We start from the raw sequence: 19375 nt of genomic DNA, 5'->3' as shown, positions 1-19375 counted from the left end.
AGCGCAGGGGGAAATGACAGGAATGCGCATATTTCATAAATACAGAGCATTCCTGCCCTTTCCCTGTCATGCAGGGCAGCTCAGCAAGGTAACTTGCTCTGCTGCCCTATGAAACCATTGTAGTAAATATGCCCCTCAGTCTGCAAATCTTCTGGGGCCCTGTGCTACCCCTAACTGTGTGGTACATAACCACCTACTAAATTAAGATACCGATTGGCTTGGTAGGAATTATTTTGCCTACTATGCTCCTGCAGACACAGCACAACATGCTGGAACTAATTGGAGACAGTTGTTAACAGATTAACAGGAGAAGGAGACAAGTGCACTAAATGATGTGCTTGCCTAATAGTCCCAATTCAAATCATAAAAGTGACTGTAACGTGTGAAGTGCATTATCAACCCTGCTTCTAGTACCAGACATTCCAATCAGTTCCAAAGTGGACGAAGGTTGGACTACTAGAATCTAAATTACAATAAGGGGGATTTTTCCCATAGTGTGGTGGATGATATTTACATATATATTTTTAAAGCAGGATGTCTTTTTGTAACTTTCCCAAGGATTTAGATGTCTAGTGTAACAAAGCAAAACCTATAATGGTCAATCATATGATTCAGTTATGTTATGGAGCAAGAATTTCCAATAAGTCTGGATAACTAATTAGACATCAGTCAATAACAGAGGATCACAGTGAGTAGCCTTCATATGCCCTATTTGGGTCATATATTGTATTACGTCTGCCTTGCAGCAAGGATAAGCTCCCCTTACCTGAGCCACTGTGCACAGCTTCCTTCAGGATCTTCAGTTCACTGTTGAACTCTACAATCAGAGAGCTCTTGCAGAGCGGGCGTGGGATAAATCGTCGCTCCAGCTGATCAGAGATGTGCTGGCGGGCAGACAGTTCATCCTGGGTCTCTGCTGGTTGGGCAAGCAGCTGAAAACATGAAACAACAACCATCCTTAACTAAACATGCAGGGTCTGCAAAAATAAGTACGAAGTCTGAAAATGTACACTTTGCTAGTGTGTGGTCACTTCTGGTGCGGAACAAAGTAAGCAAGGCCCTGTGAATTGATGAATGATTAAATGGAGCAATACATTAAAAAATATGTATATTTATCAACATGCTGGTGTTTTTCTCGGGAAACATCCTTTACAACGAAACTTTTATAACGCAGTGCTTTTACAACGCAGGTTTTACAACGAAAAACATTACAACGCATTGCGCTGGGGGCGCTCTAGGATAGGGAATAGATTTAATTTACTATCCAACACCTTCCCTAGTGTCCACGGGGACTGGAGTTGGAATAGTACATTAAACTATTCACTATCCAGCACCCCAAAGCGCTATGTGTTGTAAAGGTTTGCGTTGTAAAAACTGCGTTGTAACAGCATGCGTGGTAAAAGCATGCGTTGTAACGTCATACATCCGTTTTTCTCATTTTGCTTATGAGGCAAACTTTTAAGAAAATGTTGGACTTATCGTTAATGGTTAGCAAAATAATGTAACAGCTACCTCATGCTACACCCCAGATTATTGGGGTTACACCAGGTAGACTTCCTAAGATTCAAAAAGAAATTACACATTTTCAGAGAAAATTAAAACTGACAGGTGCCTTTCACTCCTCTCCTACTGAGTTATGCTATCATAGGTGGGAGTGTTTGGTTTGAAATAAGATTATCAGGGAGGAGATATGGCTTAGTGGCTAGAGCTGCCAACTTTGGAACCTAGGGACCCAGGTTGAATCCCAGGCTTGGGACTTGGCTTAACACTGTGTGATTTTGAGTAAATCATGTAATCTTGGAATATAATGTGAAATTGGTTTATATAATCCTCGCTTATGTTCACGATCTTGTAGATCGTGCACATCAAGAATTCCCATGTAAGGTATGCGCTCCATTCCTTACTATGTAGGTTTCTGCTACTATCCTGTAAGAGGAACTCTCATCTGCAGGTGGCGAATCAGTACTTGCACTACAAGGTCTGATAAGTCTCAAGCATATTTAATCACATATCGCCCCCGATTAGTCTGAATCTGCATTATAACCAGTTGTTCAACAGCATTGTTAGATTAGACTATCAAAATATGGCAAATCATATAAAGCTTACCCTCAAGTGCCTTACTGTACACTTAGGCCTGAAAAAGAAACTTTGCATATCAGGATCAGACCTGGCAACCTGTCTTTGTGTCTAACTCTGCTCCTGCACCACTACCATACATTGTTTACGCCTCATTTTCTATGGAGGGGTTAGCTCATGCTTGGGTTCTATTTTGTTACACAGGTAATTGAACAATACTGCCAGTTGATGTCAAAGATATGTCTGAAGGACACACAAAGGATCAGGCTGCACATCCTGTAGGAGAGACCCCAAGAGGGTACTTCCCGGAGGAAGGAGAAGGTGTTCCTTCTATCACAGTGCCTTACACTCTCTGTAAGGACATCCTGGAGGGTACATCCAGAGAAATGTACCATCAGAAGAAGAGGCAGCAATCCTGACATCACAGAAGAGTACAGTTCTCACTTGCTTGTCGTCGACAGGTACACTGCAGAGGAAATCAAAATTGATATGCCATCTAAGGTTGAAGAACTCTAGACATTCATCTCTGAGACCTCCATCGTTGTTGACACTTAAAGGTCACACTCTGTCCAGACCTCCTTGGAAGTCAACTTTACCTTTTGCGTCAAAGCTCACAGGCCATTCACCACCACCTTTGATGCTGAGGCCCACAAGCCAATTGATGCTCACTCTCAGTTGACCATTACCACTGTCTTTAGTGTGGCTCTGCAATTTGAAGAGGAGGAGAGTACCTTACACCTCCAATTGAGGGTATTAAAGAAGTTACTCCTTCTCTCTGGAAGTAATTTCAGAAGATGTTTTATCTTCTACTTTGTTACCTCGGAGATCAGTTTGCTCTATTTTTTCAGCAGCACTTCCAGTTTATCCAGTGCCCTTGACTTCCCCACAACTTCCACAGGCACATTGGACCCTCACCCATTGTCTTGTTCTGTTCCTCTCTGACTACCAATATAACTAGATATTGTATAGATTTTTTTTTATTAATCTGAAGACCTATATTTTGAGGTCTTGAAACAATTTAGTAATGCTCTTTTGCTCATAACAATGAGGAACTCTTTGTAAGCTAATTGTCTAAGTAAGGGTAGACTAATATTTTCTTTCTCCTTAAGAATGCTGTGACCAAGGCCATACATTTTGAGAATGTTCAAAGAGCCAATTTCAGGCCGAACTGTTTCACTTTGTACTGATAGTGTTTTGAAAACACTTTGAAATGCAGGAATTTCAGTTTGTTTGTGGTAATTGGGATGTGGAAATATGCATCCTTGAGATCTATAAAGCACATCCAGTCCCCCCGAGGAAGCTGTGGGTAGATCTGGTGAAGAACTAGCATCCTGAACTTTTCCTTGTGTTTAAATTTGTTCAGTACGCTCAAGTCCAGAATGGGTCTGAATTCTTGTTTCTGACCTTTTTTTCCTCACCAGGAAATAGCGAGAGTAAATTTCTAACCCCATTTGGGGACGAGGGACTTCCTCTATGGCCTATTTTTGTAGCAGCATCAATTAATTGCGGGATGCACTCCTTAATTTTTCCATCAACACCGATATAGTAATGAAGCACAAGTTACTTACCTTCGGTAACAAAATATCTGTAAAAAACATTAGTTAGTGTTAGATTCCTTACCTTGAATATCCCCAGGCGTCAGACTGGATCCGGAAAGTTTTCGTCAGCAGTACCCCTGCGCGTCGGTAGGCGTTGTCTGCGGCTCCGCGTCCGTCATCGTGATCGCCGGGATGACGTTGTCGGAGTACTTAGACGCCGCCCTCGCGTGCTGCCATCAGTTCTGTACATAGCTTTCCGCGCCAGGAACGCAGAGCCATGCAAGAAACCGACACTGGTGCCATGAAACTAGGGCCCTCAAAGGGTGATTTCTTAACACTAGATATCGGTTCACAGAACGGGGAGGATGGGTAGGGCGGTAAGGAATCTAACACTAAATAATGTTTCTTACAGATATATTGTTACCAAAGGTAAGTAACTTGTGCATCTGAAAGAAACACATTAGTGTTAGATTCCTTACCTTAGAATAGATACCCCAGCAATACCAACCCCGGTGGTGGGTCTGCAAACCAAGATCACACCAGGAAGTCCTGGAGAACGCAACGGGCGAAAAAGCCATCTCTCTGGACTTGGCTGTCCAGGCAGTAGTGCTTAGCAAACGTGTGCAGTGAGGCCCACGTAGCTGCCTGGCAGATGTCCTGCAAGGGCTCCCCGACCCAGGGCAGTAGTAGCCGCTGTGGCCCGAGTGGAATGATCTCGCAGTCCCACAGGAGGCTCCTTTTTCACCAAGGAATAACAGACCTTGATGCACAAAACAACCCACCGAGAGATGGCCCGCTTGTGCAACGCACGTCCCTTCTTAGCGCCCACGTAACCAACAAAGAGCGATTTGTCCACCCGGAACTGGCGTGTGCGGTCTAGATAAAAAGAGAGTGCACGTTTTTGGCCCAGATGGTGGAGCCTCTCTTCCTCTTTCGGAAAGAAGGTGGGCAAGGTAATGGACTGCCCGATGTGAAAGGCCGTAACCACCTTGGGCAGGAAAGAAGGACGAGTCCTCAGAACAACTTTGTCCGGATGGACAGAGAGGAAAGGAGGCTTAGAAGACAGAGCCTGGAGCTCACTCACTCTTCTGGCAGAGGTGATGGCAACCAGGAAAGCAGTTTTAAGAGTCAGAAGATGAAGAGGACAATTATGAAGTGGCTCAAAGGGTGCGCACGTCAGAAAAGTAAGTACCAAGTTCAAGTCCCACTGAGGCATCACGAAAGGAACAGGAGGGAACATGTGTGTGATGCCTTTAAAGAATCTATTTACAACAGGGGGTACACAGTCAAAATATCGAGTTGTAAATATCGACCTACACAAATATTGAGTGAGAAATATCGAAGGTAAAGAATATCGATCTCAAGAATATCGTTGGACAGAATATCGACACTAAGGTAAGTAATATCGATTTTTTTATATCGAGGTAAGTAATATCGAAGTCAGTAATATCGATATCAAATATATTGATGTTAGTAATTTCGATGTTACTAATATCGATATTTGTACTATTGTTATGTATTTTAGTATGTATTTAATATGTATGTGTTATATGTTTTTTGTTAAGTATTTAACTTGTCTTAAGTTATATGTGAACTATTTTCATATATTTATAATGATATTTGTACTATTGTTATGTATTTTAGTATGTATTTAATATGTATGTGTTATATGTTTTTTGTTAAGTATTTAACTTGTCTTAAGTTATATGTGAACTATTTTCATATATTTATAATGTTATTTTTAAGACAGTCAGTCAGTCAAACAAAACTTAATTTGGTCTGTTACAACCATAAAAGTACATTTTACCTCTTATTCTGATTGGGTGGGAAGTATTTTATTTGTAATTAAGTAATGAATTATTTTTATTTATTGGTATTGATAATTCATGTATTTTTAATTAATTATTAATTGGCAATTAATAATTTTAATTGGTAATTAATTGTTTTAATTGGTACTTAATATTTGTAATTGGTAATTAATATATTTAATTGGTAATTAATGTTTGTAATTGGTAGGTAATGTTTGTAATTGGTAGTTAATGTGTGTAATTGGTAATTAATGTATTTAATGTGTAATTCATTTTTGTAATTGGTAATTAAATTTTTTTTATTGGAAACTATTTGTAAATAATTGGTAATTAATGTGTTATAAAAAGTCTTTTTTGGTATAGAAATAATTTTATTGTTTAATGTTTTTTAATTGCTAATCAATTATTAATAATATATATATTTTTTACAGTATTTTATTGCTTAATATTTATTATTTAGTAACTATTATTTATTAATTGATATTTATTGTTAATTTATTGTTAATTATTTATTCAAATCTATATTTTTTTATATTAATGGGTATTTTTAAATGATGTTTAGTTATTTAAAAATTAAAACATTAATTAATTTAAATATAAAAATTATTTCTAAGTATGTTTTATTTAATTTTTATGGTATCCAACGCTTTCCCTACTGTTGCACTCTCTGGAGTTGGAATAGTAATTTTTACCCCTACGCTATCCAACGCTTTCCCTACTGTTGCACTCATTGGAGTGGGAATAGTAATTTTTACCCCTACGCTATCCAGCGCTTTCCCTACTGTTTCACTCTCTGGAGTTGGAATAGTAATTTTTACCCCTACGCTATCCAACGCTTTCCCTACTGTTGCACTCTCTGGAGTGGGAATAGTAATTTTCACCCCTACGCAATCCAACGCTTTACCTACTGTTGCACTCTCTGGAGTTGGAATAGTAAATTTTACCCCTACGCTAACCAATGCTTTCCCTACTGTTGCACTCTCTGGAGTGGGAATAGTAATTTTCACCCACCCGCTATCCAACGCTTTCCCTACAATTGCACTCTCTGGAGTTGGAATAGTAATTTTTACCCCTACGCTATCCAGCGCTTTCCCTATTGTTTCACTCTCTGGAGCTTGAATAGTAATTTGTACCTCTACGCTATCCAACGCTTTCCCTACTGTTTCACTCTCTGGAGTTGGAATAGTAATTGTTACCCCTGCGCTATCCAGCGCTTTCCCTACTATTTCACTCTCTGGAGTTGGAATAGTAATTTTTACCCCTATGCTATCCAACGCCTTCCCTACTGTTGCACTCACTGGAGTTGGAATAGTAATTTTTACCCCTACGCTATCCAACGCTTTCCCTACTGTTGCACTCATTGGAGTGGGAATAGTAATTTTTACCCCTACGCTATCCAGCGCTTTCCCTACTGTTTCACTCTCTGGAGTTGGAATAGTAATTTTTACCCCTACGCTATCCAACGCTTTCCCTACTGTTGCACTCTCTGGAGTGGGAATAGTAATTTTCACCCCTACGCAATCCAACGCTTTACCTACTGTTGCACTCTCTGGAGTTGGAATAGTAAATTTTACCCCTACGCTAACCAATGCTTTCCCTACTGTTGCACTCTCTGGAGTGGGAATAGTAATTTTCACCCACCCGCTATCCAACGCTTTCCCTACAATTGCACTCTCTGGAGTTGGAATAGTAATTTTTACCCCTACGCTATCCAGCGCTTTCCCTATTGTTTCACTCTCTGGAGCTTGAATAGTAATTTGTACCTCTACGCTATCCAACGCTTTCCCTACTGTTTCACTCTCTGGAGTTGGAATAGTAATTGTTACCCCTGCGCTATCCAGCGCTTTCCCTACTATTTCACTCTCTGGAGTTGGAATAGTAATTTTTACCCCTATGCTATCCAACGCCTTCCCTACTGTTGCACTCACTGGAGTTGGAATAGTAATTTTTACCCCTACGCTATCCAACGCTTTCCCTACTGTTGCACTCTATGGAGTGGGAATAGTAATTTTTACTCCTACGCTATCCAGCGCTTTCCCTACTGTTTCACTCTCTGGAGTTGGAATAGTAATTTTTACCCCTACGGGATCCAGCGCTTTCCCTACTGTTTCACTCCCTGGAGTTGGAATAGTAATTTTTATCCCTACGCTATCCAGCACTTTCCCTACTGTTTCACTCTCTGGAGTTGGAATAGTAATTTTTACTCCTACGCTATCCAATGTTTTCTTTACTGTTTCACTCTCTGGAGTGGTAATAGTAATTTTTATCTCTATATTATACAATGTTTTCCCTAATTTTGCATTTTCTGGAGTGGGAATAGTAATTTTACGTTTTACGCTATCCAATGTTTTTAATACTGTAGTTTTTTTTGGTCTTTAAATAATAGTTTTATTTAATATTTAGAATGAATTTAGATAATGTATTATGTTATTAATTTTAAAAATATTGAAAGTATATTTAATTTTTTTAATTTATTAAAAATAATTATTTACTTTTTTATGTAATTATTTTATGTGTGGAGATCTATTTGTAATTTATAGTATTTTTAAATAATTTATAAGTATTTAAAGTAATTATTAAAATGTATAATTAAGTAAATATATAATATATATTTTACATATGTATTTAATTAATGTTATATTATTATATATCTAATATTTATTAATTTAAAACATTACTAAATATTTTTAACAATGTTTATTTTATTTATAAGCATTATTTACTTTATTTTACACATTATATTTTAACAGATATAAAAATATATTTTTAATTACGATATTTTTAACATCGATATTTTTGTTTCGATATTTTTGTACTTACCATGTTGTAGATAGGATGTCGATATACTTGCCTTCGATATTCCAGCGTCGATGTTTCTGTAGTTCGATATTTTGTCTGTCGATATTCTGTCATAGATCCACAACAGGGGACTCGAAAAGAGAAGGCTGATCAGGAAACCTTATGAAGGCTGAAATGGTCGACAGATAGCCTTTGATAGTGCCCAGAGCAGAGCCCTGCTGGGCAAGAGAAAGAAGGAAGAGGAGAACCTCTGAAAGAGGGGCAGAAAGTGGATCCACAATCTTTGCTGTGCACCATGCCATCAATTTGTTCCACCTGCAGGCGTATACCGTTTTTGTGGAGGAACACCTGGCTGCCAGAATCACATCACAGACTTCAGAAGGTAAGTCAAATGGCCTCAACTGTCGCCGCTTAATCTCCACGCATGTAGGTGGAGACTGGACAGGTTCGGGTGGAGGACCGTCCCCTGTTGTGCGACAGAAGGTCCTCCTGAAGAGGCAGACGAATCGGGGGATCGACTGACATACTGAGTAGCTCGGGATACCAGTATTTTCGTGCCCAGTCCAGAGTGACAAGGATGACTTGGGCCCAGTTGAGTCGGATCGTCTTCAGGACTCTGGGCAGAAGTGGTATTGGCGGAAAGGCGTACAACAGACCGCAGCTTCACTCGCGACGAAAAGCGTCGCCGAGAAAGTGCCGCCTTGGAAATTCCAACGTGCAAGACTGATGACATTGCGCGTTCTCTTCGGTGGCGAATAGATCTAACCAAGGCTCTCCCCACTGCTGAAAGAGACTTGCACCACGTTTGAGTTCAGACACCATTTGTGATCCATCATGCAACGGCGGCTGAGTTTGTCCGCCCAGCGTTCACGGAACCTGCCAGGTGTTGAACCACCAGGGTGACGCCCTGGTGTTCCAGCCATGTCCAGAGGCGCAGAGCCTCCTGAGAAAGGGTTCACGACCCCACCCGCCCTGTTTGTTGCAGTACCACATGGCGGTGGTGTTGTCCATGAACACCTGCACCACACTTCCCTGGACAGAGGGAAGGAATGCCTTCAGTGCAAGTTGGATCGCCAGGAGCTCCAAAAGATTGATATGGAGCCGGGACTCCGCCGGAGACCAGAGGCCTCTGATCTCCGCCACGCCTATGTGGCCCCCCGTCCCAGGAGTGACACATCTGTCACCACTGTGTGCTCCAGTTGGCGTAGGGTGAGGGGTGTGCCACTGACCCAATCGCGGTCCGTGAGCGCCACTGCAACTGTCTTGCAGTGCCCTGCGAAATCAGGACGTGGTCGGACAGGTTGCCCTGATTGTGTGCCAACTGGAACTTTAGGTCCCACTGCAGAGCCCGCTTCCGCCACCTGGCGTGATGTACCAGCAGGATGCAGTAGGCCATCAGCCCCAGGATCCGCAGCTTCAGCCTGACCGAAACTCGGCATGAAGGCTGAAAGGTTGGAATCAGAGCCTGAATATCCCAAACTCGCTGCTCGGGAGGATAAATCCGATGAAGAGGAACTTCTGAGAGGGGGACAGGTGTGACTTTGGCACGTTGATGGAGAACCCCAGCGAGTGCAGGAGATAAGCCATAGTCTGGAGGTGGGAAACGACTGTCTGGGGCGAGCCCGCCTTCAACAACCAGTCGTCGAGATATGGGAAGACTGGAATACCTGATCTGCGCAGATGAGCTGCGACCACCGCCATCAATTTCGTGACCACCCGAGGGGCACTGGTGAGGCCGAAGGGGAGCAAGCAACACTGAAAGTGCTCAGGGCCTACCGTGAACCGCAGGTAGCGTCAGTGGGCCGGCAGGACGGGGATGTGGAAATATGCATCCTGCAAGTCCAACGCTACCATCCAGTCTAATGCTTCTAGGGCAGCCAGGACCTGAGCTAAAGTCAGCATCTTGAACTTCTCCTTACGGAGGAAGCCGTTGACTCTCTGGAGGTCCAAGATAGGGGCTAAAGTCAGCATCTTGAACTTCTCCTTGCAGAGGGAGCCGTTGATGCTCCGGAGGTCCAAGATAGGACGCAGGCCCCTTTGCCCTTCTTGGGAACCAGAAAGTAGTGGGAGTAGCAACCACGTCCTACTTCTGGCCCAGGAACACGCTCGATGGCCCCCTTGGCCAAGAGGGCCGTGACTTCCTCCTGCAGAAGCTGCAAGTGATCCCCTGACATGCGGTAGTACTGCGGTGGCATGGCTGGAGGGGTCGCCTCGAAGGGGAGGGAGTAGCCCCTTCGGACGATTTGCAGCACCCACCTGTCCGAAGTGATGGTACGCCAGTGGAGGAGGTGATGGCGAACCCTGCCCCCCACTGGCGTTGAATGGGCCTGAATGCTTGGACTAGGAAGGCTTTGAGGCAGATGCTGCGGGAGTGGGCGTGGACTGACCAGGCCTCTGTCCCCCTGGACCGCCACGGCAGTTACCACATCTGCGTTGAGGTTGGTTCTGCGGCCTGTGGCTGGACCAACGTGTGGGGGCGCCCCCTCCTTTGCCACGAAAGGGGCGAAAAGCAGAAGTCTGCTGGTGTTGGCCCAACAGGCCCAAGCACTTGGCTGTAGCCCTGGAGTCCTTGAAACGCTCAAGCACACTGTCTGCTTTGTCGCCAAAAGGCGATGGCCATCGAAGGGCATGTCTATGAGCGTGGACTGGACATCCCCTGAAAAATTGGCGGACCTCAGAAAGGCGTGGCGACGGATCGCCACCGTTGTGGAAATCGCTCTGCCCAGCGAGTCCATGGTGTCAAGTCCACATCTGATAGAATAACATGCTGCATCCCGCCCGTCAGCAAGAGCTTGGGCGAGCCATGCTTGGGCCTCCTCCGGACACTGGGGCAGATCGTCCGCAACCGTATCCAAAAAAGAGTGGGTGTAACGGCCCAAAAGGCATGCGGTGTTGATAGACCGCAACCCCAGACTAAGTGAGGAGAACAGTTTCTTCCCAAACTGGTCAAACCTTTTGTATTCCCGATCTGGAGGGGCATGCGGGAATCCAGTCTGGGACGTAGAGGCCCGGATCACCAGGCTCTCGGAGGTGGGGTATACGGACAGAAAGCAGGGGTTGCCCGGAGACGGGCGGTGGCGTTGGGTCCCGTTCCGATCCACAGTGGGCACTGTGGAGGGCTTGGACCAAGTGCCCATCAGAACGTCCGTGAGGGCCTCATTGAAAGGCAGCAGAGGCTCCGAAGAGCTTACTGGTGGATTAAGCACCTCGGTGAGGAGATTAGTCCTCAAGGCCGCAGCAGGGAGCTCAAGAGCCAAGGCCTGGGCTGCCCTGCGCAACACCACACCATATGGAGCACCCTCCTCCGTAGCCAGGTTGGGAGGAGAGATGAATGCAGTGTCAGGCGATGTGTCAAGACCACTGGCCACCCTCAGCTCAGCTCATCTGCCCAGTCCTGACTTAACTGGCACTGTTGTGCCAGAAGGCCCTCAGACCCCTCCCAGTCTTCCCCTTCATCTGTGTCCTGATAAACAGGCAGAAATGACGGAGCCGGGTCATAGGTGAATTGCTCACCCACCGGAACCGCTCTGACGCCGGACCTGGACCGGGGCTGAAACCGAGGGCTGCGTCATCCAAGGACGGTGCCGGGAGCGACACCATCGAGGTCAGCGCCAGCAGAGGAGTCGTGAGGTCAATTGGCGATGACCAGGATCCAGGCCTGGATCCCTGGGGGCCCTGCGGCGTCGGGAACGAAGTCGACGACGGCGCCGGCGCCAAAGCCGCCGGCTCGCTAGGGCCCCTAGTCCAGTCTGCGGGGCCCGAAGACGCGCCAGCAGGCCTTGACGGAGGGAAGTGAATTCTTATGGCCACGAGGAAATCACAAATCTCCTCCGGCGTCACATGCAGTCCAGAAAGCGGAGGTTATGGGACCGGATGCGATGCCTGCGGCGCCGGCGGAGCCGCGTGGGCGGTGCCACCCGAACCCTCAGCCGAGTCGCGCGATGCCGCTACTTCGACTTCTTTTTAGAGTGCCTCGACTTAGCTGAATGCGAGGACTTGGAGCCCGGCGAACGGTGCGGGCTCCGGCTCTGTGACCGGCCCCTCAACTTCCTCCTTGACCAGGACCTCAAGCAGCGCTGAGCCGACTGCCGGATCTCGAGGAGCTTGCGGGACGACTCCCGCCTAGCCTTCGACGTCAAGGCCCGGCAGTCGGGGAACAACTTGTCATGGTGGTCGGCCCCAGTAGAGACACCGGCGATGGGGGTCAGTAACCGACATCAGTCAGTGACAGACGTCACACGGCTTGAAACCGGGTATCCCTACCGGCACCAGGAATCAAAGTCGATTCGAAAAGAGATAGTCAAAAAGACCAAATAGTTAGTCAAAAAGTGACTAAGGGTACTAGCTCTTCCCGGATCTGCGCTTGCTGGTGCAGAAAAAGGAAGAACTGACATTAGCGTGCAAGGGTGGCGTCTAAGTACTCCGACAACGTCATCCCAGGGGTACTGCTGACGAAAACTTTCCGGATCCAGTCTGACACCTGGGGATATTCTAAGGTAAGGAATATAACAATTAACATGTTACTTTCAGATTATATTTTTTAACATTTACAGCTACCCTTGAAGAAGAGCGTGCAGCGCTCGAAATGCATTGGGTTTTTTATTAAAGGAAACTGCTATGGACAATCATGTGTTTCCATTGTGTTCGTGACAGAGGCCTGGATGGGCACATCGTGAGCATATAAGTTGGGAGAGAGCATGATCCCTACCTGTGGATGAAACAGAAAAAAGACGGTTACATTTTTTGGGAGGGCGTTGACCAGGATCCAGGAGGGCCACTTCACAAAGAGTGAAGGCATGATTGAAAAACTGTACTCTGTATTCTTTCAAAATGTCAAACAATAGCAGAGCTCTGTGCTCCAGGATCCTAACAGTAGGAGCCTGAAAAACAGAACTGACCAAACTGTCACCTGTGAGGCATGATGGGATACAAGGGGTCCTGTAAGGTCGTAAAGGCATGGTGCCAGTTCTTCTCTTTTATGTTTTGAATTCAGCCTATGGACGAAGAATGTTTCATTTTCCATTTCATTTTCCTTTTTAAATGACCCACGACTCCGTAGATGCTGGACTCCGTAGTTGCCATGCAGACTTCCCGCATTTAGGTCACTATCACCTATCTTCCCCCCGCCACTCCTTTAGGTTGTACTGTCATCGACCATCAGTCCATCCTGCATATGGTTCTTGTTACCAATCATTAACGGCATTCACCGCCCTGAAGTCATTTCATACTGCTCAGAGTTGTCATCAGCACTGTGGCAGCCTGTCACTTACTCTGGATGTTTGTATTACTTGTCTACTAGCATATTACAGATAAATTCATCTCTAAATCAGTTTTCTGTGCATTAAGACGGTGACCTGATGAAGGCGATAACGCCGAAACGCGCGTAGTCTTATCTACCGCTTTGCCTCCATCCAATTGTCTAAGTTTTGGTTGTACTGTTCTCTACAAACGCTATTCTGTATATAAATTGTCCATAATGAAAATTCATATGTGATAATATTACGAATCATGAAAACATTCATATAAAATGTCAAAAATGAAAGAAAAATCAATTATCAAATAAATTAATATACGTTTTTTGAATATCTTGGTTACAGATCTTCATTTACATGTTAAAATTTAGGTATTGTCGTGGGCTGACAATTTGAGATATTATATTGACCTGCTCCTGCTTTTGTCAATAATGTGACCAACTCAGCTATATATTCTTACCTAATATCTTTTTTCTGCTTATGACAGAAATATCTTGGTAATTGTTGGGTGATTTAAAATGAAAACTCAATGTAATCTGGACATTGTTACCCTCTATTATAGGCTGCAGTACTATGCACTACATACGTTAAAAGTACGACGTACATTATTTTTTACACACATATAACATTTATTATATGTGCTCCGGGATCCCCTCATGTAGGCGGGACTATTCAATGCTTATGACTATTGATGAGGATCCCCTGGAAGAGAAGTGCAGTTCTTGTTCTAGATGCACAGGGCAATCTAGTGCTACCCCTAAATGTGGTAGTGACCTTACATAACAATAAATGAAGGGGAAATTTTTTATGAGAATTACTGGTACTAGACATATGGTTCATATATGCATGATGACAACAATATTATGAAGTCTCACCTTACACTGGATGAAGGGTCGCAGCAGGACAAATATCGGGATCCGGGTGCGAACAATGAAGTCAACAAAGTCCCATAAGGCCAGACCCCCCACCTTGCGCACAGCCATCTCCTTTACTTGCAGACTTAGCCTGTACCACTGACTACCCAGCTGCCGCTCGAAGCACACCAGGATCACCTTGAGGGCTAGAGGACAAAGGAGACATACACAATTAAAACAAAAGTACAGGACAAAAGGGAAATTAGAGATTGTTTGCCTTTGGAAAGCCAATTTAAATGTTTATATGTCCTAATATCAGTGCAGCAGTGTTTCCAATTTATAGTTCAATTATTTTTAATAATCATTCTGTTTGATAAATGAAGATTGCTTAACTGTAGACCGAATCCTGATCACTCTAGTGGCCCCGCTTATCTGCCAAATTATGGCAATGTCAACATGCTGCACAATTCATCATTTAGGCAGGGCCACGGGAACTATTTGACAGGTTATGCGGTAACGTTGGCTAAATTGTGTGGCAAGAAAAGGCAAAATATGTGGTATAATGCAGCACATTCTGTGCTACGCTGGTATTGCTTCATTATGTGTTCAATGTTATGCATGCTAACACTGGCTGGGTAAAGTCTGTATCTTATTAGTACCAGTTTAACAACCACATACGGCAACATGCAATTGAAAAATGACCAGTCAACCTTTACGAAGGGCTTTACACTGTGCAATGAGATGTTTTGCCACATTTTTAGTAACTGTTGATCCAGTTGAGCTAGAAACAAAATTAATTTGTTAAAATCTGCAGATGATGGATTATGTGGCAAATTTGGCCAATCAATAATTATGCGGAAAAAATGCAACCACAGAATCACATAATTCCAGTGACCCTGCATGTGGGGTAGACTACCTCAGTGAATTAAAGCATCTGCTGCAAAAACCTGTAAGCGGGTGATGATTTCAATGCCCATTCCATGGACTCAGCTATTCATCCCTCTGAGGTTGATCAAATGAGTACCATAGCTTTATATATATTATTCCCTTATTAATAGAGAAGTGAGCTTTTATAGCAGACATTATGTGAAAAAACAAGCTTATTTGTTTTTAGTGTCTCTTTCATGTGAGTAATTCAGTATTTTGCAACTAAAACTCACTTTCTGTTTATGTATTCTCCCATTTTCCCATCTCAAATCCAAACTTTTATTTCCTTAATACTTGTCAGTATAATAGACATGCTCTATTTCAATGAATGCTCCTTTAAAAAAACAGGAGTGCAAAGCTATATGAACAAACAATAAGGATTCATAACGTTGTTTGATGCACACCTGTGAAATATTTCTGAAAATGTAGCATTAAGTCCAAAGTAAGCCAAGCCTAGTCACAGAAAACACAATGCATGAACCCCCTCAGGTCTTACCTGAAGGGGGTTCATAGCACACCACTACGACGTGAATGACCACATTGCAATCAATTACAGCTTAGTGAGTGGGAAACCTCATCGTAAAAGTAAAAATTCGAGTGTATAAACTGGAGAGTGCTCTCAGATGACTTTGACACATTTCTAGTGCGATCTCCTGTCAAGGTACAATGGCCTAAATCCTGACAGGGCAAAAAAGTAACAAAGAACTCCACCTTATCATGGCATTCCGTGATTAAGTGTAAATTGATCACTTGTGTATGTTCTTCCATTCCTCTATCTAGAACTCTTTTAGCTATTAGTGGGGGTTTTTGTGCTCATTTCCACAAACGATTGATACCAGAATGACGCAAAAAACAAGCAAAGACGGAAGAGGCACGCAGTGTTATGGCCTTTTTGTTTCCTTTCACTGAATGAACCTGAAGAGGCACAGAGAATTATTCTTGTATTATAATCCCGCAAACTGGATTGGCAATCTGTCAGAATGAATTTTCTTTAATTGAATAGCCTTACTTTATTCACATACTACAACGTTATGTTTTACCAGATATCACTAGTCAGAGGTTTAAGGCAATGTGTATGTATATATGTCACAGTGTCATATTGATGGAATATTTTTTGCTCCTATTGGGGGCACATGCGTTTTCTCAAAATCAGGTAGACATATTGTTGGTTCTTTTTCTTAAATTTTCCAAAGCTCTCTTTCTCACCCAGGTAGGCAGCCTGACTGGTGGACTCGGCTAGCCCTTCCCTGCGCAGGTCCTTCCCAGTATCACCAGGCGTGGAGCAGTGTGCTGGCGAGCTCTCCAGCATGAAGTTCTTACTGCGGGAAGTGCTGATGATGCGAGGGGGCAACAGAATGTTTATCACGGTCTGCAGGAGGAGAAAGACCTCGGGCTGCTCAAGCCAGGGGCTGTCTAAGATTCGTGAAAAAAGACACACATAAACAAATAAAGAAAAACATACACACAGGCAGTAAAAAAAATAACCAAAGCTTCTAACAAACTCATTCTTTTCAGACGTCAATCTTTGCTTCTTTATCTCAAAGATCCATTTTCAAAATGTTTGCTTATCTATCACTTCTTGACTGCAACAAATACTAGAGGCAATTGGTTTTTAATACAGAAGTAAACACTATTTTATCAATCAAATATTTTATACCTGGTGTCATATCATCTTACCACCATTTTAAAGGGTCTAGAAATCAACAGCCACAGAATTAATTGGGCCTCAATTAGTAAATGCTGCAATTCAACAGCCCCTCCCTTCCTCTTCAACAACAAATCATCCAGCCAAAAATATAAAATATAACACAACAAAAAAACTTCTTTAACGCAGAAGGTCTAAAGATTTAAAATGTTGGCACCTTTTCTGCAAATTACTCTAAGAGTGTTTTTAAGTGTAGATCGGATTCTAGCGAACATTTCACCAACATTGACATTTATGCAAGTAGCAAGAAATTGACATTCAAACATTGGTCTCAGTAATGATTAAGTAGCTCTCACAATTTTCTCAACTATGATTTAACTGTAGTAGTATGAGGTAATTCTAATATAGCATGTAAATGATTTAAACATTTTGTTTACTCTTCTCTTTTTAGTACTAAATCAGACCTTTACTTCCAGATCCTACTGTGAGCACAAATGGAATCAACAGGTTCAAAAGCATTCCTTCCCTTCTCTCTTGATTGGTGAAAGGTGATATCACATGACTTAAAGGGAAGTCTTCTTTTAAGGCCTGTGTAATAGTAAAAAAGGACGAGTAATTATTTGGGTCATAATAGCTGCTGATAAACCACTTAGAGGAGTCAATGCACAAATAAAACATTACAATATAAAGTAGTTATTATGTCACTTTTAATCTGACATCCATAACATATATCTATGTTAATCTGCAGATAAAGTAGTATATTTCATATTCTATGAAGATAAGGCACCAAGCATTGACTCAACAATCAATGAACATCTGAATATTGTTTTCCACACAGCGAACAAGGGCAAATTATACACCCAGAAACGTCAGTATCATTAGTACTTGGGTTTATTCACTCGACGAGCTATTTGGAATTGACAGACAATGCAAGAGAATTGAGAACATGCACACAGAGATTACACATTTTCAGAGCCAAGCAAGATATTCATTATCCACTTATTCGTAAGGTTCTGACCCACCACTGAACATTTCCTGTAAACCTCTCACCCAAGATCTCACAATTTGTAGCTATCCGCAACAAAAACAAAACCAGATCCATGGCAAAATTAGGGAAGGAATGTATTGACAAGACACATGACTTTCTGAATAAAAAGTACATATAAAGTAGCATTTATTAATATATATGTCTATTTCTTTTGCACATCCGAACACGGTAGTTTTGGCATAAGCCTGAACAAATCTCTTTGGTATTTTGGTGCAACTTGATCAACTCTTAGATTGCAAATAGGAATTCCCACTACATTGTAATCAAGTAAAAAATAGCTGATTTTAACACAAGCACCTTGCTTGACAGTGGCACACAGATCAGAGTACAATTTTATCAATAGTAGTGTTTCAATATAGAGCTAAGTTTGCTTACTGTGGTCAACTTGTCAAATGAGGACTTAAGCTCAATAAATGGCAAATAAGTCTCTCCTTTGGACAGAGAGACTACCAATCCCACAGTGAGGGAGCATTACCTGGACCGACCGACGTGGGGTGACCCAGGAGGCGCGAGTGTCGCACGGGGGACCAAGAGGTTCCGTCCTCGATACAGACGAAATGGCGGCCTGGTGGCTGCTTCCCGGCCCGGAGTGAGCTGTGCGGAGTTGGTGGCAGCTCGGTGCTCCTGGGGTCCCTCAGGCCTTCTTGGGACGTGCTTGCAGTCCCTGTGCCCAGAGCGGAGGAGAGGCGGAACCCGCAGCGGCAAGTGGCGGCTGGCGGCAGCCCAACAACGGCGGAGAATCGCGCGACGGCGCCCTGAGGGCCGCTGGGTGGAGAGGGTGCCGGCGGCACGAAACTCGAGCCCGGGGTTTGGAGGCCTTGCCAGGGCGGAGCGGGCCCTGCCAGACCCTGGCGCCTCTGACGGTCTATATATTGGTCTACGGGGACGCCCAGCAAGCCCATACTGAGGAGGTGGAGGTCAGGTGGCCCCCCGACAGCAGCGGTGACACAGGCAGGCACCGGAGGTGAGCGGATCGGCGGCTGCAGCTCAGGGAAAGCCGGAGCTGAGAAGACCCCAGGCCCCATTTTGTGGGGGAGACGTCGGCCCATTGATCAGAGCGCCGGCTCGAGGGGGAGAAGGGGGCCGGCGGGCTCACTCCACACGGGATACGAACCACCGGTGGCAGCGGTAGCGGTGGGGGGGGGTCTCTGGAGGGACCGCTTTGAGGAGTCGGTTGCGGTGCGAGCATACCGCCACTAGGGGCCTAGCAAGCATGGAGAGGGCCCTTGAAGTGGACTGTGGGCCTCCACAAGCAAAACTTGCAGGCCCGGCTGGCTGGCAAGGACAAGCGGCAAAAGGACACATCATCATTGAGCCCTTCGGGTGCAACAGAGCGGCCTGGCTCTCAGAGTCCCTACCTGGGGCCCTTCCGGTGTGGAAGCTAGTCGCCGAGACGCATGCCATACCAGCCCTGACTCTGTTTTTGAG

The 19375-nt window shown here is 44.1% G+C and overlaps 1 protein-coding gene across 1 annotated transcript in view; it reads right to left on the bottom strand.

The window, feature by feature from the left end:
- UNC80 (unc-80 subunit of NALCN channel complex) overlaps window positions 1-19375 on the bottom strand; it is a 2761828-nt gene that overhangs the window by 454151 nt on the left and 2288302 nt on the right. Inside the window, exons 53-56 of the mRNA XM_078680564.1 lie at window positions 17364-17487; window positions 16461-16667; window positions 14349-14533; window positions 767-932 (exon numbers count right to left, since the gene is read on the bottom strand). Coding sequence (XP_078536690.1) covers window positions 767-932; window positions 14349-14533; window positions 16461-16667; window positions 17364-17487 — 682 coding nt within the window. The remainder of the gene's footprint in view (window positions 1-766; window positions 933-14348; window positions 14534-16460; window positions 16668-17363; window positions 17488-19375) is intronic.

This window comes from Lissotriton helveticus, chromosome 3_1, assembly GCF_964261635.1.
Source record: "Lissotriton helveticus chromosome 3_1, aLisHel1.1, whole genome shotgun sequence".
NCBI lineage: Eukaryota > Metazoa > Chordata > Amphibia > Caudata > Salamandridae > Lissotriton > Lissotriton helveticus.
The sequence above is the reverse complement of the archived record's forward strand: the minus strand, read 5'-3'. Positions and strand labels throughout refer to the sequence as shown.